General features: G+C 35.0%; 1 protein-coding gene across 7 annotated transcripts; it reads left to right on the forward strand.

Annotated features, from left to right (window-relative positions):
- The first annotated feature begins 1845 nt into the window (after positions 1-1845).
- LOC127859980 (uncharacterized) lies at positions 1846-14738 on the forward strand. Of its 7 annotated transcripts, none has more exons than XM_052397648.1 (8): positions 1846-2059; positions 2894-3023; positions 4147-4298; positions 7828-7861; positions 8754-8891; positions 9921-10005; positions 11690-11871; positions 12727-14738. In XM_052397648.1, the coding sequence occupies exons 2-8, from the start codon at positions 3015-3017 to the stop codon at positions 13048-13050; spliced, it is 924 nt and encodes a 307-aa protein (XP_052253608.1). In that variant the 5' UTR covers positions 1846-2059; positions 2894-3014; the 3' UTR covers positions 13051-14738. The 7 variants fall into 7 exon arrangements, with proteins under 7 accessions (XP_052253608.1, XP_052253609.1, XP_052253612.1 ...); XM_052397649.1 differs by having other exon boundaries at positions 4172-4298; XM_052397652.1 differs by having other exon boundaries at positions 1849-2059; positions 2894-3049.
- Positions 14739-16740: the final 2002 nt, after the last annotated feature.

Consider the following 16740-nt stretch of genomic DNA (forward strand, 5'->3'; position numbering starts at 1 on the left):
AATCTGTTTGTCTTACATGTATACTATACATGAAAGGAAGGTATCATTAATTTCGTTTATTTTATATATATTATTATGAAAAATTATTCCGTAAAAGGCATAGTCAAACGGAAAAACTTTTCATGGTTATTATAATATATCATTCCTTCACTAAAATGAATGATATATCTTTGGATAGTTGTCAATTTTGTGGTTTAAATTTGAAATGTCATAATATGTAACGTCTCTTACAGAGTATATTATATATACGATTTTGTAGTGACTGTCATGTTTTATACATAGCACACACAATGCACCCATATCCGATTTTTCGTCATTTAAAGTCAAAAGTTTCAATTGGTTGCATCAAAATATCACTCACTACAAGTTGGTTTTTAACTACTTCAAAAAATGAAAATGTCCCTTTAATTGACTATAGAGGATTTGACACCATTGAGTTAATGCTGTTAGTACAGATGACATAATAGTTTCAGATTTTAATTCGCACCTTTCGCTTAACTCAATGTTCAATGGCACGCGCACTTATTATTGTAACTAATGCAAGCTAAAATTAATATGTGATTACTTTCTAAAAAACCACTATCCTGCGAAAATGGATCTTATTTAATTGTGGTTCCCTCTTATGTTGTCCGTCGACTTTAAGAATAATGTGTCAGTAATAAAAGTATTGTACATATTCACATGCTTTGTAATAAATGAAAGATGCAAATGTGTCCAATTCATCTTTTTCAGTGCGCTTAATGTAGCTTCTTTACCTGTGACTACATGCTTATTTTTTCGAAGAAATGAAAGATTCAAATGTGTCTTATTGATATAATACTACATGCTATACTGCCAGGGTCATGCGAAAATGGATCTTATTTCTTAATATCCAACTTAATTAGCGCCGTCTTTATTAAGGCTATGTCTATTTAAAGAACAGATTACGGGGCGCCTAGATTACAGTGAAGTTTATACTAATGTGCAACAATGATGTGGGTCCACTCTCGTTGTTTATTTTAAATGTACATAACAATTTGGCAATAAATGACATCAGTTATTTTCAGTAAATCCAATTTGTTCATAACAGTAGCCAGGTGCCTGAGATAGAGCTGATATATAGGGATAACCACAGCGGGTGGCTAATACACAGTGTAGACTTCCCCTGTTTTATTATTGGAATTGTTTTTTATCTGATTGGCATTTATGAAGTGTATTAATTCGGGTCTGTTGGCGATCATTTTATGTGCAAAACTGTGTTTCTTACATACTTTCAATCGTTATGCTTTTAAACACAATTTCATGAAACCATTTAATTAAATACATTGGCGCGTTGGAACATTAATTATAAATCAAGCTGAGTGGTATCAGTTTTTAAATCGCATAACTCTATTTGTTAAAGTGAACATGCTTGACATATTTATAATGCATTATTACAAGTATTATAGTGCAAACGGAATTTGACCTTTAAATTTATGCAATCCACATTTTTAAGCGTCGTATTGTAACAGTAGCAGACAACAGGCATCAGGTTATTAAGAATAACTGATGTATTTATTGAACGTGAATAACATCACCAAGTAACATGTTTTGAAATTACAAATAATAGTATAACATTATTCATCTATCAATGGTCATTAAAAGCTATGTTTAAAAGCAAATAATATCAAAATGTTTGCCGAAATAAACAATTGTGCTGTGCTTGTGTCACGCTCTATTGGTATTTAAGTCGGTCCATACAATCACCGAAAAGCACTCAATTTCTCTCTCTCTATATGCAATATATCGTTTCTAGCGTGTGTTAACGGGTTTAATTAGTTATTAATGGTTATATGAATGTATGTCTATCAGAGCGACTCTGGTCCCTGGCCGTCTTTACCTTATATGGTAATCATAACCATATATGTCACAACACAAACATCTATAAATAAACGTTATGAATGAGTGTAATATGACCATATATGAAGAAAGCGTAATCAAATAACGTGCGAGGGGTACCGAATGGAGAAACAAGAAAAAAACATCGTTGGAATAATCTCCCCTTTTGATTGCACACGAGCTTTCAAACGGTTGAGATCCGGTATTGTATACGTTTCACTTTGTGACCTTGTTTTGAGATCAAGAAGTCATTTCGGCGCTTATATATTTCAGTTTTGTTTTTGAACTTGCAATAGCTATCTTTTAATTGTGATTTGGTGAATTTCGACGTTGTAAAGTGTATGATTCAAAGTGGCATTCATTTTCGCGACCAAGTCCTAGTAACTCGGTGTGAGTGAACGAAGCATTTGTGTTTACTTTTCATCTTAAGTTCAACTGTGCGTTTTATTACCCATTTTGTGATCTATTAAAAACACGTGCTTCGCGCATTTGGACACTTACAGTGTGTTTTACACTAGTGCAATAATTGACGCTTTTGATGTGTTTATAGTGACTGTGTGATATTTGCATTGAATGAACACTTACCAGTGGATTGCAATTTTGAGTGACACTTTAATACTAATTATTAAAAAAACAGGTGCTTCGCGCATTTGGACACATTCAGTGTGTTACACACTAGTGCAATAATTGACACTTTTGACATGTTCATAGTGATATTTGCACTGAACACTGACCAGTGTATTGCAATTTTGACACTTAATGACTTATTGATTATTGAAAACTAGTGCATTTTAACTTGTGTGACCTTTATTTTTATTAAAGCGTGATTGATCTGTTTTGTTTATATTCTTTTTGTGTAGTTAGATACACATAAGACAAGTTTAGTCGTCCTTATTAGTCTTGTTGCAATAGTATTGTTAAGGTAGTATTTGGGTTGTTAAGACTTGTCTTTTTATAATTAGTAGATTTATTACGCAGGCTCTTTTGAACAGGATGCAGTGTTGTGTCAGGAAGCATTTTCCTTTTATTTTTTCAGGTGCCCAAGACAGGAGAAAAGTGAACTGTATTGCTGGGGACTCCAATGCTCATCGGATTAAGGATATTCTTCCTGATGATATAGCTGTCAAATGCCTGCCAATCTCTGATGAGAATATGTAATGACAATGGTATAGAACAGTAATTACAGTTTCAGGTTTGTTTCTATTAATGGTATCACATGTACACATTTTTCTAAACGTTAAAACGAAATGATTAATGAAATAAACAAAAGGTTACCGTTTAAACGATATCCATATGTCAGTTATAAAAGCGTCATTGACATCGCATTTCCAAACTGAAAGTAATGATTATTTCCAGAAGTTATATTCAGATCATAACCCATTTGGGCAATGACGTCATATTAAAACCAACTGTTCTTGCCGTTGTTGAGTCATTGGGTACACATTTTCTACTTACATGCCGTAGTATTTTATAAGACAAATAAATATTGATCCCACATTTCTTCAATAAGACTACACCTGTGTAAAATTTTTATTGTTTTCTACCTAACAAGATGTACATAAAAACGAGTATCTGTTTATTAAATTAAAAATGAATGCGGATGAATAAATGTCAGAAAAAATTTCCTCATGCACGTTGTGCTGACGCGCGTCAAATGTTCAAGACAATTCGGGGAATGATCATGCAACAAACAGCTGGAAAATTTTCCCGAGCACTTTGTGCCGACGTGTGTCAAATATTCAAGCCGTCTAGGTCGTACATGGTGTTTTGTTATGTTTACGCTGTTGTGAATAAGGGCCATCTGGCACACATGATACAAATGTATACCAGTCTTTTTTTAACAGCTTTTAATAAGTTTTGCAACATTGTAACGTAATGAACTAAAATGGATTATGTTGATATCAACAGTCGTTTAAATGTTTACTGTTTTTGTAAACATTTTTGAGAAAACACGAAATGCCACCATTTAAACGTGATACTCATAGTTTCTATAAATGATGTAATTATTTCATTTCTTTATACTTAAACAGTTCAAATGTCAAGTCCTAAGCTTCGTATGATTACAGTATTTGTCATCAATATAAAGTTAAACTTATTATGCTGATGTGCAATTATTGGCATCATTGCGTTTTCTAACTAATTTGCATGGTTATATATTTTATTTAAGCGTGTGGAATATTTTACAGATTGTAGGGAATTGTAATTGCAAACTTTTCATTTTAATCTTGAGGCAAAGCATGAATTTTCCTTGTGTATTCATTCATGTATATTTGTGATTTATTTACACAGACATTCGCCAACTCTGTTTTCAAAGGTGCCAAATTTTCTTGTGATCGTTTTCGCCATGCATTGTTGAGAGACTTGCGGAAGATGGATGTTCAACAGCTGTATCTTCATCTAGGTTCAAATGACATTCTTACGAATGAAGCGGTGTTTTACCGGTACATATACAATTATAAAAAAAAGCTTTGATATTTAAATTTAATGTAGTTGTTTCCCATAACTATATAAATTTGCAAAACTAACATTTTACATGGTTTATTCCTCAATGAGTCATGGAAACTTGCAATCATACTAGAAGTGTTATCTAGTTTCTAATTTATAAATAAAGCATTTCACAATATTTTCTATTATCCATGTTAATTTGACATTTTATGCTCCCCCAAAAAATTTGGGGGGGAGCATATAGTCGCCGCTTCGTCAGTCCGTCTGTCCGTCCGTGAACAATTTTTGTCCGGGCTATTTCTCAGCAACTAAAGGCCGGAATTCAATGAAACTTAATGGGAAGCTTCACTATTAAGAGGAAATGTGCATATTATCAGCGGGTTTTGGTCGGATGATTTGTCACAGAGTTATGGCCCTTTTAAATTTTTTATTAACTGTACATATAGTGCAATTCTTGTCAGGGCTATTTCTCAGCAATTAATGACCGGAATTCAATGAAACTTTATGGGAAGATTTACTACCAAGAGGAGATGTGCATATTATCAGCGGGTTCTGGTCGGATGATTTTTCACAGAGTTATGGCCCTTTGAAATTTTCCATTTACTGTACATATAGTGCAATTCTTGTCCGGGCTATTTCTCAGCAACTAATGACTGGAATTCAATGAAACTTTATGGGAAGCATCACTACCAAGAGGAGATGTGCATATTATCAGCGGGTTCTGGTCGGATGATTTTTCACAGAGTTATGGCCCTTTGAAATTTTCCATTGTACATATAGAGCAATTCTTGTCCGAGCAATTTCTCAGCAACTAATGACGGGAATTCAATGAAACTTTATGGGAAGCTTCACTACCAACAGGAGATGTGCATATTATCAGCCGGTTCTCGTCGGATGATTTTCCACAGAGTTATGGCCATTTGAAATTTTCCATTGTACATATAGTGCAATTCTTGTCCGAGCTATTTCTCAGCAACTTATTACATGAATTCAATGAAATTTTATGGGAAGCTTCACTACCAACAGGAGATGTGCATATTATAAGCCGGTTATGGTCGGATGATTTTTCACAGAGTTATGGCCCTTTGAAATTTTCTAATAACTGTACATATAGTGCAATTCTTGTCCGGGCTATTTCTCCCCAACTACTGACTGGAATACAATAAAGCTTTATGGGAAGCTTAACTACCTTGAGGAGATGCGCATGTTATTAGTGGGTTCTGGTTAGATGATTTATTTACAGAGTTATGGCCCTTTGAAATTTTTAAGTTACTAAACCATCCATTGTATTATTTTGTCCAAAGTTATGCCCCTCAAGACGTTTCCTTTTATCTGAATATATAGTGCAATATTGTGACAAAAAAACCTTTGTGGAGCATCACCCGTCTCAAACGGTTTCTTGTTTCATTATTTGCTGTCTACAATTAATTTTACATGAAATAGCAAATGTTTTATTTATGCGCATAATATTAACAATATAATTATACATATTTGTTTATGTAACTATTTTGATAGGTAAGTCAGTCTTCAAAGAAAAAGAACACATTTGTATATATTTTACTCCACATTTTTTATGCCCCCTTTCGAAGAAAAGAGGGTATATAGTTTTGGGACTTATTTTGCATTTCTAAATTAACGTTTTTTATGCCGCCGAAGGAGGGCATATAGTGATCGCACTGTCCTTCCGTCTGTTTATCTGATGTCTGTCTGTCCGTCCGTCTTACTTTGTGTTTAGGTTTCGAAAAATGCTCATAACTTCTTTTGTCGCTTCAGATATAACATTCATATTTAATATGCATGTGTACATGGACAAGGCCTTTCCATACGCACACAAATTTTTACCCCATGACCTTGACCTTAGGGTCCGTGTTTAGGGTTCAAAAAATGCATTCAGATTTCGAAAAATGCTCATAATTTCTATCAAAGCATTTATTGGGGGCATACGTCATCCTATGGAGACAGATCTTGTTTAACAATTTAATTGAAAATAATATGTTGTCAACATGAAGTGTATATATGCAAGATCACATTCCCAGTGACAACAACTCTTTAATTGTTGACTGTATTTTAGCTGGACTATTATATATGAAATATATATAGTGGAGCTATCCTACTCACCCCGGCGTTGGCGTTTCCGTGAGCGTGCAAATGTTAAAGTTTGCGTACTACTTCAAATATTTTCAATGTCCATTGACATATTGCTTTCATATTTTGCATACTTGTTTACCAACATGATCCCAACCTATAAACAAGAGCAGACCACTGTATCAAGCATTTTGACAGAATTATTGCCCCTTTTATACTTAGAATATGCATATTATTGATAAATCTATGTTAAATTGTGCGTACTACCCCAAATATTTCCTATGTCCTTTAACATATTGCTTTGTTATATTGCATACTTGTTTACCAACATGACCTTTAACCTACAAACAAGAGGAGACCACTTAATCAAGCATTTTGATAGAATTACGGCCCCTTTTATACTCAGAATATGCATATCATTGATAAATCTATGTTAAAGTTTGCGTACTACCCCAAATATTTCCTATGTCCTTTGACATATTGCTATTATATTTTGCATACTTGTTTACCAACATGACCCCAACCTATAAACAAGATTAGACCACTGAATCAAGCATTTTGATAGAATTATGGCCCCTTTTTTACTTTGAGAATTGGACATTTTGCTTAAATTCACATAACTTCTTTATTTATGATAAGATTTTATTAATACTTTGACAAAACAGCACTTACCTGAATACCACAATGGATTCCACCCGTGCAATACCAGTGCTCCAGCTAGGCCTCAATCGAAGGGCGCCCCGCCCTGCACTCCCGAACCTCCGCCCTGACCTTCCTAGGGCCCCCCCTGCCCTTAAAATTTTTTTTTTTTTTTTTTAATTTTTTTTTTACATATGATGATTAATAAATCTCTTATTAAAATACATTGTAATTAATTTATTCCTCATTGTTTGTAATTAAATTTGAATTGTTTAATGACAATGGGAATAACTCATTCTTACAATTATTGATAACACATAAATTAACATGCATGAGGAAGCATTCTAGAAACGCCCGCGCGCTCGAAAGTGCCCTTTTGACAAAAAACTGCGCGTCCAAAGTGCCCTTTTGACAAAAAATCCCCCTGCCCTTTTTAAATCCTAGCTGCAGCACTGCAATACCCCACGCCCCAACCCAGAATCCCTGCCCCCCCCCCCCCCCCCACCCCCCAAATTTTTTGTTTTCCTTTTTTTATTTTTGAAAGATCATCAGATCGTCTAATAAATGACCACACCCCATGTTATACCCCCCTCTCAACCCCCCTACCCCCTCCCCAAATTTTTATTTTTTTTCCTTTTTTTATTTTTGAAAGATCATCTAATAAATTATTGAATATGAACAATTTCCCCATGATGGCTTACGTTATACTGTCAAGCACTCGAATAGTCGAGGGCGCTGTCCTCTGACAGCTCTTGTTATCTATTTTTATTAATGAAAATGATTGTATTGAAATAATTTCAGAGATGTAGCTGACTTGTGCGATTTGGTGCATCAGGTCAGTCCAGACACTGAGGTTGTCTTTTGCAAAGTTTTCTGAATAAAATACATTGAATTTAGTGGTTTGATAAAAATAGAAAATGCCCAGAGCCAGTAGCACTGACACTTGCAGTGTGATATAAGAAATGGCAAAAATATTTTGAACCTTCTCCCATAACAGATATCTCCCTGTTAGCTAACAAACGTTTTTTTGACTGATAGTTCAGTCACATAAATGTGAGGGGACTGTCAGGATGGTTTTTTTTAAATAATAATTATTGATTAAGTGATAAGAAAATATTGAAATTGTGTTCATTGTTATTTGAACTGACTTTAAGAAAGTATTGAAATTGTGTACATTGTTATTTGAACTTACTTGCTTACATTACGTGCATTTTAAGGATTAAGTTTGGTGTCCGCTCTCTAGTTTGGGACTTATTTTGCATTTCTGGATTAACTTTTTTTATGCCGCCGAAGGAGGGCATATAGTGATCGAACTGTCCTTCTGTCTGTTTGTCTGATGTCTGTCTGTCCGTCACACTTTGTGTTTAGGTTTCGAAAAATGCTCATAACTTCTTTTGTCGCTTCAGATGTAACATTCATATTTGATATGCATGTGTATATGGACAACGCCTTTCCATACCCACACAAATTTTTCACCCCATGACCTTGACCTTAGGGTCCGCGTTTAGGGTTCGAAAAATGCTCATAATTTCTATCAAAGCATTTATTGGGGGCATACGTCATCCTATGGAGACAGCTCTTGTTTAACAATTTAATTGAAAATAATATATATGTTTTCTTATCTAAGTTAATGTCAAAGTTCTTGTTTAGTAGGTATTTATTGGTTAAAATGATGAAAAATAAATGTTTAATATATTTTTATGTTTCACAAAGTTTTATATTTAAAGGAGGCGCACAATCGGTGTCCAGAATGCAGGGTTATTTGCTCCAACGAAGACGCTTTGCTGAGCCACTTCTGCAGTCGCCACATCAAGCAACCAGAGACTGGAAAAGAGAGTAAAATTAAGCTGATAGGCTCACCAATGGTATGACTTTAAATCACTAACTTGTGTATGCTTGACAAGCATTTTATGTACAAATAAAGTAACAAAAAAAGGAGGTCAACACATGCACTTTCCCATATAAAGCTTTCTGTATCTTTTAGCAACTAATTACACGATTTTGTGTTGACATACTCAATATGATAGTTATAGCCCTATATAACTGGTATGTTCATTTTAGTTAATCTTTCTATTTTATTAAACCTGTTTGTTTTAGCTAGATTGCTTGAAAAACACAACCAGGATTATTTTTATGCCCCCGGATCGAAAGATCGGGGGTATATTGTTTTTGGCCTGTCTGTCATTGTATGTGTCCATGTGTGTGTGTGTGTGTGTGTCCCAAAACTTTAACCAAAACTTTAACCTTCATATTAACTTTTGCAATATTGAACATAGCAACTTGATTTTTGGCATGCATGTGTATCTCATGGAGCTGCACATTTTGAGTGGTGAAAGGTCAAAGTCAAGGTCATCCTTCAAGGTCAAAGGTCAAAAAAAATAATTCAAAAACTTTAACCAAAACTTTAACCTTCTTCATAACTTTTGCAATATTGAACGTAGCAACTTGATATTTGGCATGCATGTGTATCTCATGGAGCTGCACATTTTGAGTGGTGAAAGATCAAGGTCATCCTTAAAGGTCAAAGGTAAAAAAAAAATCAAAGTGGCGCATTAGGGGGCATTGTGTTTCTGACAACCACATTTCTTGTTAGCATTGTCTTACCCCTGTTACATGCAATGTACATGTGGCTTATTAAATTGGAAACCCTGGTTTGCATGAGAATATTTTGCAAAACATAGTTGAAAAAACATACATGTATACAAACTTAGTCATTACTGTTAGTATAATGAGCACCTCTATTTCTGAATATTTTGATTGGATGGTTATGGGCCTTTATGCGTGTGTCACATTTATGTATGTGAAAGTGTGTAATTAGACAAAAGAATTTATATTTTTTTATTTTTTGGGTAACAATCACTTATTTTAGAGTTATTTATAAGTAAATCTTACAGATTGCATCTGCTAATCATGAACTCAACGAAGTCAGCTCAAGGAAGTGGAAGGCATGCTTGGAAAATAGAAGTTTCCATTATGAAGGCAAATTTTAGTATATTTCAAATTTGTAACCAAATGATCTTGAATGAAAATTTGATTGAACATTTGTTATCTGTCAAGAGAAACAGTTTGAAGTGAATGAATTAAGTATTGCCTATTGTCTATAAGTTAATTGTGTGACCTGAACCCTGTGAGGGATATTACTTATTTTTATACGCCGGTTTTGAAAAAACGGGACGTATTATAGTTTCACCCTTGGCGGGCGGCGGCGTCCATAACAGTGTCCACTCTCTAATTCAAATAGTTTTCATCTGATCTTCACCAAACTTGGTCAGAAGTTGTATCTAGACAATATCTAGGTCAAGTTTGAATATGGGTCATGCCAGGTCAAAAACTAGGTCACGGGGTCACTTAGTGCATTTGAAGGATTTAGCATTGGTGGCTCTCTAATTGGAGTAGTTTTCATCTGATCTTTACCAAATTTGGTCATAAGTTGTGTGTAAATGATATATAGGTCAAGTTCAAATATGGGTTATGCCGGGTCAAAAACTAGGTCGCGAGGTCACTTAGAGCATTTCATGCATTTCGCATGGTGTCTGCTCTCTAATTGAAGTAGTTTTCATCCAATCTTCACAAACTTTGGTCAGAAGTTTTATCTAGACAATATCTAAGTCAAGTTCAATTATGGGTCATGCCGGGTCAAAAACAAGGTCAGGGGTTCACTTAGTACATTTCAAGGATTAAGCATGGTGTCCGCTCTCAAATTGAAGTAGTTATCATCCGATCTTCACCAAATTTGGTCAGAAATTGTGTCAAAATGTTATCTAGGTCAAGTTCAAATATGGGTCACGCCAGGTCAAAAACTAGGTCACGAGGTTACTTAGTGCATTTCAAGCATTTAGCACGGTGTCCACTCTCTTATTGAAGTAGTTTTCATCTGATCTTCAACAAATGTGGTCAGAAGTTGTATCTAGACAATATCTAGTTCAAGTTCAAATATGGGTCATGCTGGGTCAAAAACTAGTTCACAGGGTGCATTTCAAGGATTTAGCATGGTGTAAGCTCTTTAATTGAAAGAGTTTTCATCCGATCTTCACCAAATTTGGGCAGAAGTTGTGTCTTAATGATATCTAAGTCAAGTTCAGATATAGGTCATGCCGGGTCGAAAACTAGGTCACTTAGTGCATTTCCAGCGTTTAGCATGGTGTCCAAAACCTTCAAACGGGTGTATCTTGTGACAGTTTAGCACTCTTGTTTATTACATTAAAGCCACACACCTTGAAATGAAATACATGTTACTCAGTACATATAGATGCAATTTGAAAGTGTGCAAAATTGTCATTAAATCTATAGCCTAGTTAGCAAGTAATTTATTTTTTTATATTTTAAAACTGAATGTATGATTTGTATACGTACATGTTCAATTCGAGAAACACAATTATTTTTAAGTTTTAAAGCACAAGAAAGACGGATTTCTACCTTGCAACCACCAGATATATTCTAATTGGCAAAGATAAAATATGTTTCTTATTTATATCCAAATTTACTATGCCAGATATTTCATTTCAAGGTGTGTGGCTTTAAGGAATGTTTTTTAAATGGGTATATTACCAAGATCTGCACAGCCAGGGTGATATTAACCTTCAGATGTTAAAGCTTTCTAAGAATTTTAAGGCTTGCCTTTTATACTTGAAATGATAAATCATTAACATGTTTTGTTCTTTAGGAACATACAAACATTTCCCACCCACCATGTGGATCAAGATGTTTGGGCTGATGATTCTGGGTCGTATGTGTGGACAAGGTGGTCTTCATTACATCATGATGCAGCTGTGTATTCAACAACATGTTAACCTGTCCCAGCGGATGTTGATGCTCTTAAATGATGTTGAGAACAATCCAGGACCGGTACTTTATGACAAAATATACATCGTTTATTGAATAACTATATATATTTATTTTAACATTAAAGTGATTTTTTTCTTGCATTTTTGTGCCTTTTGTTACTGAGAACTATTTTATCATATGTTGGTGATTGAAACCCAGGACCTGTAAGTGCTTCTTAATATTTGCAACAAATGACAAATCATGTTAAGTTTTTGAAACATCTGTTTTTTGTTCAGTTAAAGGACATATTGAACTCACTAATTGCTAAGTTAACTTAGATGCATCAAGTTTTTATTGATGATTTCTACTTTCTGTTGAATCATTATCCTTTCCAAAGCCAGAGAGATATAGTGTTGGCGTTTTCCATCGGTCAGTCTGTCAGTCCATCCATCTGTTTGTTACAAACATTTTAGGGCTTCATATCATGAATTTAATAAGATTTCAACATGGAAAAATAAGTGTATGCCATATTCATACAATAGTGCAAATTTACTTGTTTTCTTTCTTTTTAGATTAGTTATTAACAGAAGAACAGAACAGTAACATACTTTTATTACATTAACAGAGGCTCTGATTAGATGTGTATCTGCGTAAAGAACTCATAGAAAATATCAATATATAGATAAATAAAACAAAAATAGAGTTAAACAAATCATGGTGAAATCCACAATACACACCAAGAGCTATTAGTAGGCTTATCTCCATTGACTTATTTCACAGTAAATCTCTTTTTTTTGCCTTTTCATTAACATTTCAATCAAAAATAACATTTGTGAAAAACTTAGTCAATGATTATAACTAAAGTTAAAAATGTGGACACTGTAAGTTAATTGACTTTGGCTTCCAATCTGCAGTTTACAAAGTTGCTTGTTATAGGAGTATTCGTGCAAATGGATATCCTGCAAGGAAGACTTCCACTCCATAGGACAGCAAGATGCACATATCATCTCTCATGTGGTTCAAGAGAAATGCTGTAGATGGGGAGACTGTACCAAAGTCCTGAGCTTTAATAGTCTTGAAATCCATGAACTTAAACATCTCTATGATGTGAGTTTAGCACTGTGTATGAACTGGTGTTGCTTCATTTTCTGCATATCTTTATCTCAGTCTTCTCTAGTTTTGATGGTCAAATACATATTGTCTGCCAGTTTTTTTCCCCCAATACTGCCGTTCATCGTTTGCTTGCATCAAGAGTTTTAAAAGAAATTAAAACTCATTTGTTTAGTTAGAATCTTATGAAAGACTTAAATGGCCATGTTTAATACAATTGTATAACAACATATACGAGCTAAAAAAATAGTTGGAATAATTAATGTATATATGAACATAACAAATTTACTTAAAATCATAGGTCTTGTTTTTGTCTGCCACTATAAGAACCAGAACATATTTCGGACATTCGAGGATTGACTTGCTGTGTTAGAGGATCATCAGGTGATGGAAGAAACCAGGCTTTTTTCGACTCAATGTTGATGAAACCTGATCGACATGCTCATCTTGGTTGAGTAAGCCTGGGTTGAGTGTGTCCAAAAAGTAGGTAACCTGGTGAAATCTTAGGAAAACATTGTAACCAGATCCAGGTTTATTTGACTGACAGACCGATGGACAGTGGGTCAACCGTAAATCCCTTCATGTGAAAACGGTAGGGACAAAATAAATATCACATTGCTCTTCTGAGTTCATTTGTAAACCAAGTTTTATCACAAAATTAAAATGGTCAATGTATTATTTTGTGTATTTAAAAATTATGTGAATATTAAGTTTCATGAAATCTTACTGAGTTTTCTCAATTTTAGCTACTATTCGGACATGGACTGACGGACAAATGGGCAACAATGTCGCAATTTGTATACCAAGTTTTATAAGAATTGTTTCATAAAAGTAACCAATGTGTCTGTTCTATGTCAAGGTAACTACTAGGATGAAATACACAAAAAGATTTTGGTTCACAATAGGGTAGGCTCCGCGTGCCGTGAACCGGGCAACAGCTTTTGTCATTTAACATTTGTGTTTTAATGGCATAAGCTGGCAGATACCCTTTAACTTTAACGATGTTTTCCGATAATTTCTCGGAAAATACAATCTAGCAATTTTGATTTAATTTAGATTACTAAAAATTAATATTATATTTATGCCCCCCTTGGAAGAAGAGGGGTATATTGTTTTGCACATGTCAGTTGGTTGGTCCACCAGATGGTTTCCTGATGATAACTCAAGAACGCTTTGGCCTAGGATCATGAAACTTCATAGGTTTATTGATCTCGAAATAGTAAAATGGTTTCCGGATGATAACTCAAGAACGCTTACGCCTAGGATCATGAAACTTCATAGGTACATTGATGATGACTCGCAGATGACCTCTATTGATTTTCAGGTCACTAAGTCAAAAGTCAAGGTCACAGTGACTCGAAATAGAAAAATGGTTTCCGGATGATAACTCATAAATGCTTACGCCTAGGATCATAAAATAAAAAAATCATAGGTACATTGATAATGACTGGCAGATGACCCCCTTCATAGGTACATTGATAATGACTGGCAGAAGACCCCTATTGATTTTCAGGTCACTAGGTCAAAGATTAAGGTCATAGTGACTCAAAACAGTTTAATGGTTTCCTGTTGATAGCTCAAGAATACTTAGGTCTATGATCATGAAACTTCTCAAGTACATTGATCATGACTGGCAGATGACCCCTATTGATTTTCAGGTCACTAGGTCAAAAGTCAAGTTCACAGTGACAAAAACGTATTCACAATGGCTGCCACTACAACTGACAGCCCATAGGGGGGCATGCATGTTTTACAAACAGCCCTTGTTCTGTGTTAAAATTATGTACACGTCTGCGTTAAATAAATATGTTCACATTTGAAATAAAGCTAAAAATGTGTATTGTTGTTATTAGTAATTTGAACCGAATTGCTCTGTGGGAAGTAAAAGTACTTCAACCAGACCTAAATATGTGGGTAATTAAAGAGCACGAGAAAAGATGAAAATTAAGTTAGCTCAACCATTTTAAGCAATATTACTGGGTCACACTTTTTACGATGCGAAACCTGAAGGGTCCCTAGACTATGATGATTACTTACACGAGGAGTGTCCTATTCATTGCTGCCGCATGATCCTATCAGTAACGAATTAACGCTTGTATCGTTAAAGCAAGTCGTATATTCACGTTTATAAATATTTAAATAGAAAATAAAGGTTTAATTGTCGCATATCCACCGCATGATGTGTTTCTTATAAAGTGCACGTATATTCAAACCGAACAATTTTGTCCTTAGATAAAAATATACTACATGTGATCATATGTGGCCTCACAAGGCTTATTATGAATTTATTATATCGCCATCGCAATGAGATGTAAATAGTTCATACATGCACAGTGTACTTTCAACACAACCAAATCACACTTATAGTCGCGTCTTGCGAAAATAGGTCTTAATGCGTATGCGGCCAGCGTAAGTCAAACACGGTCTGCGCTATTTCGCAGTGATTGTTGTTAGGTCAAAAACGTGCATGAAGAAGTCCGGATTTCCGCAGTGATTTGGCCAATGCTGTGGGTGATTTCTCTGAAATCAATAATTAAAATATTCTGATTCATTCATTCGGGTCTACAGGCGTGAAATTTCCCCATCATTTAATTGTTTGTTGATAAAGGGTATTTAATGTGAAAAGCTTGGTAAGACAGCTACGCCGAACAACCGAACTAGCATTCATTAATTTGATCAAAATATGCACACAGCAGAATGATTGTGTTTCTTACATGGCTTTTAGAAGAACAGACCATGCAGGCGAGCAGTGAACAATATGATTAGGTTTAGTTGCCCTAACCCTATATACCCTTGGTATGACTTGTGAGTGTTGAACTAATGTGCTACAGCATCACTTAAATACGAACATACGATAGTCAGGTATCCCCGCATAATGACATATAGAATATTACTGGGTAGATACCGCTTGGCAAACTTGAGCCTGGGATAGTCGGTTATACCCGCTTTGTGAAATTAGGAATATAACAGGTTTGATATAGCATTAACAGTACGTACTTGGGGGTTATAGGAAATACCCGCTATATGACTATCCTGTATATAACTAAATGACGTCAAAAATACAACTGATGTGATACGGCATTACTTATACGAGCATAGGGTAGTAAGGTATAACTCGCCTCCTACAAAAATGACCTGATTCGATTTGCTTTGAGAGGCCATGTGCCCATTGTGTATTTTCCATACACCCTGAGAAATTTCCATACACCCCGAGTAATCGGTTGAGATATAATGGATACACAGTTAGTAACTGATTGTGTATAGGATATACACCCTCAGTTCCCTTCTCGAGCTTCGCTCTCATACACCATCAGTTACAAACAGTGTAACTAATACGGTATTACTTATAACAGGATGGGGTAGTAGTATATACCGCTATATAACTCGCTAGTATAGTACAGGCTTGATACGGCATTACTTATATACGAGCATTGGGTAGTAGGATATATCCGGTATATAGCTCGCTAGTATAGTACTGGCTTGATACGGCATTACTTATATACGAGCATGGGGTAGTAGGATATACCCGCTATATAACTCGCTAGTATAGTACTGGCTTGGTACGGCATTACTTATATACGAGCATGGGGTAGTAGGATATATCCGGTACATGACTCGCTAGTATAGTACTGGCTTGATACGGCATTACTTATATACGAGAATGGGTAGTAGGATATACCCGGTATATAACTCGCTAGTATAGTACTGGCTTGAAACGGCATTACTTATATACGAGCATGGGGTAGTAGGATATACCCGGTATATAACTCGCTAGTATAGTACTGGCTTGATACGGCATTACGTATATACGAGCATGGGGTAGTAGGATATACCCGGTAT

Source organism: Dreissena polymorpha, chromosome 15 (assembly GCF_020536995.1).
Source record: "Dreissena polymorpha isolate Duluth1 chromosome 15, UMN_Dpol_1.0, whole genome shotgun sequence".
In the NCBI taxonomy this organism is placed as follows: Eukaryota; Metazoa; Mollusca; class Bivalvia; order Myida; family Dreissenidae; genus Dreissena; species Dreissena polymorpha.

Coding starts and splice junctions, on each gene's coding strand:
- LOC127859980 (XM_052397647.1), top strand. CDS start 4,120: ATGTATATTTGTGATTTATTTACACAGACATTCGCCAACTCTGTTTTC. Junction 7,862..8,753: donor TGTGCGATTTGGTGCATCAG/GTCAGTCCAGAC, acceptor TTATATTTAAAG/GAGGCGCACAATCGGTGTCC. Junction 10,006..11,689: donor TAGAAGTTTCCATTATGAAG/GCAAATTTTAGT, acceptor TTTGTTCTTTAG/GAACATACAAACATTTCCCA.